Source organism: Rhipicephalus microplus, chromosome 3 (genome assembly GCF_043290135.1).
Source record: "Rhipicephalus microplus isolate Deutch F79 chromosome 3, USDA_Rmic, whole genome shotgun sequence".
NCBI lineage: Eukaryota > Metazoa > Arthropoda > Arachnida > Ixodida > Ixodidae > Rhipicephalus > Rhipicephalus microplus.
In genome coordinates, this window is record NC_134702.1 from 220,089,679 (window position 1) to 220,095,164 (window position 5,486).

Consider the following 5,486-nt stretch of genomic DNA (forward strand, 5'->3'; position numbering starts at 1 on the left):
CGCCTGGCGTTTTTAATGTCAGTTTCACCCCTACACACACCAGCTAAGTGCTATCAGTGTGTAGATAATGATGAAGGAAACGAAAGGGCGGAAGTTGCACATCGCAAGTCTAGTTTTACCGTCCTTCCACCCCTTTCGGCGCACCCAAAGACTCAAAAACAGTGGTCATCTTCCATATTCGCTGCAATACATAGGAAGCACCTTTATGCTATTCCACAAACCATGCCACGAGCTGGCGGCAAAGAAACTCCTGTCAGACATATCGCAACTATATGCATACTACTAAGGTGAGGGTTACGTTGCATAGGAAGCGTCGGTCTTCTGCAGCGTTCGTTTCCGCTTTCTGTAGCATTGGCAATACTGTAGGAAGGAACGAGAGCTGTGCGTTACTTACGTCAGGCACGAGCAGCAAGCGACCTTGTCTTTTCCTGTTCGCTGAAAATCGCAAAATAACTTCGATATACGGCTGCCTGCTACGTGACTGCCGTGTTGCCGAATACACTGTTCCTGCAGTAGGACGAGTATATAAGCTACACACCGATGCTCGCTGAGGCATCATTCGCCTCGGAGCAAGTAGAAGAAGCAGCGACATGAACGCCTTGGTGAGAATTCGTGTCGGTGCTAATGTGCCAAGTGTATACGGAGCTAGTATTTGAAACACAACTGTAAGACATCGAGCAGGGAATGGGTTTGTTAAAGTATAACTCGAACGCAACAGCATCTATTATGCTTTTTATAGGCTGCTAGTTTAATGAACAAAAAAACAAAACAAATTGTTTTCTATATATATACCTGCGATTCTAACATCTGGTGGAAAGAAGCATCTAAGTAAATGGGGTTGTATATTTAAAATTTGGCAGGAATTATCGTCAATGAACAATAAAAATATAAAAAATGAAAATAATAAAAAAGAATAAGAAATAAGTACCACAAAACGCCCATGAGATATGCAGGTTTTTCCAGCTTTTAGCAACCAATGTTTCAATGCAGGCAAATGACTGAATGTTTCTACATGTGCAACGGTACGTAAAATTTAAATTTTGAAATCTACACAAACTTTGATTTGTTTCATGTCTGTTGGCTTTTGACGCTCAGGCATACGTACGAGCACTAGTATGACACTAACAATAAATATCATTTGCGGACGAAGGTGAAATATGCATTGTTTGTTTTACGTTGGTCTTAGTTAACCGTTAACAACATTTTGTGACCTACTATACAATTTACGCTTTAGAGTTTATTCTAGCTGGGGATTAAGGATGCGCTCATGCAGTTTTGAGAAGGACAATAGTTTTAACGTATGAGATGACTTAAAACATTTGAATGTTGAATTCTTTTTATTGAATCCAAAAGACTATCAAACTCATCGAGGTTTTCCAGAAACTATTACCAAGCCAACTACGATATCCAGCCAATTTGATTCTGGTGAACATAACCTTCAATAAATATCTCCATACCCATGTGATAACCTAACTGCTAACTTTTGGGAAGTAAATGAAAAGTCAGAAGCGCAAACATTCAAGGCCATTCGAGACACCATAAACATATTTCAACACAGTAGATCACAACGCGGACACCAGAAAAGGGACAAACTCCAGCGTTTCCTTTTCTCTTGTGCCTACGTAGTCGTGGGCTGTGTTGAATTATGGTAAGTACTGTCACCAACTCACACAGCTTTTAGTCATTCTACGAGACAGTGTGTGGCCCATTCATAGAAGAGGTTTGCTTGAACACAATGCCATTGTTGGTGTACCAGCTTCTCTCTCAGAAAATCAAGTGACAAGAATCATAAATGTGCAAAAAACACTTTATTTTTCAGTGTTCTAACGTATTCGAATTATCATTCATTGCAGTACATTGCCGCCACCCTCGCTGCTGTTTTCTCTACCACTATGGCCGGTTACATTGGTTACGGCATTGGCTACGGTGGCGGCTACGGTGGCGGCTACGGTGGCGGCTATGGCGGCGGCTACGGCGGCAGCTACGGCGGCGGCTACGGCGGCGGCTATGGCGGCAGCTACGGCGGCGGCTATGGCCTGGGATATGATGGAGGCATAGGCGTGGGCGGCGTTGGTATAGGAAGCAGCGTGGCTCTTCTTCGAGGAGGACCTGGACTGTATAAGGCTGTGGCTGGTCCGGCATTCTTGGTCAGAACCGTGCACCAAGTGGACAAGATTTCCGGTGGTGGGGCACTGCTCGCCCATTCTGGCCTCGGTGGAGGCTATGGATACGGTGGCGCCTATGGGTACGGCGGTGGCTACGGATACGGTGGCGGCTATGGATATGGAGGCTATGGTTACAAGGGTTGATTGTGCGATCATCTATTGGGAACTTGAGCAACTGGAGCTCCTGACATTGAAAAAGTTCCATACGTTCAAGATTGCTGCGCTGTGTCTTTGCCTTTCGGTGTTGTATAGAGCTCATAGAAACGAAACTGTTAGCGGTACTGTATATTTCATTCGAAAGACATTTCTCTGAAAGGACAAAGTTGCAATACTGAATTAGTTATTTCTGTCTCTAAAAAATAGTTTGCATAACGAGGTCATGCAGGCATTTCACCTCACTACCGCGGTTCTCAAAAAAATAGTTTCATTTTATCTGCATTAGGTTCATCTTTTCATAACACCTTCATTGTGCCATGTGTTGGCTGAAGACGCTGGAGAAGATTGTGGTGTTATGTCTTTTCCGTTCTATCATCGCAGAGATGTCTCTGTAAAAACGCAGAGCGCAGAGATCTCATCTTCTATCTGGAAAAGAAAAGCGATGTGAACTTGTTCGACATTTTGTACAGTTGTTTACCACTCAGGTATAAATAAATTAATTTTTTCTTCAAATTGAAAATACCACGTTGTCTGTTTTTGATTGATTCATATGTGGTGTTTAACGTCGCAAAACTATCTTATGATTGTCAGAGATGCCGTAGTGGAGGGCTCCGGGAATTTCGACCACCAGGGGTCCTTTAACATGCACCCAAATCTGAGCACACGTGCCTACAACATTTCCGCCTTCATCGGAAATGCAACCGCCACAGCCGGGATTTGAACCCACGAACTTTTTGTCTGTTTTTTAATAATGCAATAGAAGAGGTTAGTGCCATTATTTTGGCACCAGCTACGCCTTTTCTTTTAGCATGCCATGATATAAACAATAAGGGCACAAAATTCAATGCAGTGCAACATACCATGTGAAAGTGCACAATAGCCAAGCGGCGAAGGTGAGTTTGGATATGGCTATTAGGTCCTTATGAACACAAGCTGCACACACAAGGTCAGTTGACATCATATCACAGTTCAGATACGCCTAACAGGCTTATATGTACACAAGTTTTGTGCACAAGATAAGTTCACATTGAGACAAAGGAATACACATATGAAGCATTCTATCTAAATGTTGCACAATTCCTTTAGCATAAAGGCGGCAGCGCATATGGTAGGTCAGTATTTCCACAAAATATTTCATTCGACAAGAAACTTCTTGAAGACGGCAAGCACGCTTTTCTGGAGACCTGCAATTGACCATGAACCTAGTATTTTTGTCACTGTTGAAGGCCTCCTATCTAAAATCTGCAAACTTGGTCGTAATACTTTTCTTTGTGTCTAAAATTTCGGGAACTCGAGAAGCAGGTGACGTACATCTTCGTCAAGGTGGCCACTGGAGCACCCCGTACAATGGGCACGTTTCATCCTGTGTAATAATTATCGCGCAAATGTGGTACCAAGCGGTATGTGGTGGATCAATAATAAAAATTACCTATATTTTCTCAATTCCAACATATTGCTTATTTTATGCGAGGGTCAATAAGTATAAGTCGGAAATTTTAGACTTTTCGTCGAACGATTTGTCTTTGGTCACGCTACAAGTTATCTGTCCAAAGATTAGACGCGTTTCAAAGCGGTAAATTGGCAGAATAATTCTCCCTTTATTATTGTGGGCCCTCTTTTCAGCGTCGTCCACTGCGGTGTTTCCTGGAATACTGCAGTGACCTGGTATCTATTGAAATGCATTGATGTGGTTCATTTCTCTCTTCTTTTTGTGTGTTCGTTTAAGGCATGGAATAACATGGAAACGTTCAAGAAAGTGTTTTCTATCACTTTGCAGGAGCGCTAGAGTGGCCACCGAATCGCTAAAAATGCCCCTTTTTGTGCCTTTTTTCGGATGTTATAAAACTTGGCACAGATAGAATTGAAAACAGTGCCACAACAGTAGACGACGTCAGTTGACATAATTCAAATATCTTCTTTATTGCCAACTATGGAATGACAAAAGCTGAAAAGGAGGAATTCGCATGACGACGACCATGTGTATACAGGGGAATATGCTATGGATATGGGAAATAAATCTTAAATGTTGCCAGCTGCTTCGTGACTGTCATGAACATGTCCTGTTTAGATATTATTCTCTAGACCTACAGCTGTACTTTTATCCCCTGGCGGCATCCAAGGAGGGAAAATAGTATCTGCCCTGTTTATCTCTTATCACGGTAGAAATGCTGTGTGTTCCCAAAAAATATTCTGTAGCTTGCATTTATTTCTTTCTGTAAGGGCAAGGTTCAATAGACGCGTCTCGTGCTTAGTTGAAATGCGGAAAACATGACAAGTTTCCACCTTTCGTATTACGGAGAATGACGGGCTTCGGCGATTACGAGAAAACTTTATGTGCCTTAGCCCCTTGGACAGTTATCTCTGTTCACTTTCTTCTGTAGTTGGCGATAACTTCTTCATTATCGGTGCTGAATAAGCGATCCTTTGCTTTATTAGCGCGTTATGCACTTGTAATATTGAAGAGTCTGATCTCCCCTTTTTGTGCCAGCGATTTCACATAGTACGTTTGTGAGTATGAAGACCGTTTTTTTAGTGCGTGAATGAGCGACGCCCATGACATGTGTCTATCGAAAATAACACCAAGAAAATTATGTTCTTTCACCAACGTCAACGTCTGTCCAACTGGTGTAAATTTGAAATTGTTACTCTGTCGTTTAGTGAAAGGTAATACGGCTGTTTTGCGTACGGGAGATTCATTCTTCTCTCCTTCAAAAACTTGTTGACAACCTCAAGACCACATTGCAGCACTGCTTGAACTTCGCATATCTATGTTCCTGCAGCATGCAATTGACCATGAATCTGCAGATGCAGGTTCATATGCAGATGCTATCTGCGTAGAGTGAATACCTCAATACAGTTGGTAACTTTCCAGGTAACGCCGTAAGCACAGCTGAAGAAAAATGAACCTAGCACACTCTCTTGAGTAATGCTCTGTGTGACTGACTGATAATTATTTCCTACTTTATTTGTACCCATGTATGTTGTCCATGTCACTATATATTTCGCAATCCATCGCAGGGATCAACCACATTGTCCAAGTTCTAACATTCTCACCAGCACGTGAATGTGACCGAGTTGAATGCTTTCTCATGTCGTGAAATACTACTATTGGGATGTTTCCACAAATGAGTTCCTGTTCAACAAATGTGACGATATCTAATGTCA

General features: G+C 42.3%; 1 protein-coding gene across 1 annotated transcript; it reads left to right on the forward strand.

Annotated features, from left to right (window-relative positions):
* Positions 1–571: 571 nt before the first annotated feature.
* Positions 572–2,438, forward strand: LOC142804135 (uncharacterized). Its single transcript, XM_075890725.1, has 2 exons — positions 572–602; positions 1,854–2,438. The coding sequence occupies exons 1-2, from the start codon at positions 591–593 to the stop codon at positions 2,307–2,309; spliced, it is 468 nt and encodes a 155-aa protein (XP_075746840.1). The 5' UTR covers positions 572–590; the 3' UTR covers positions 2,310–2,438.
* The last annotated feature ends 3,048 nt before the right edge of the window (positions 2,439–5,486 follow it).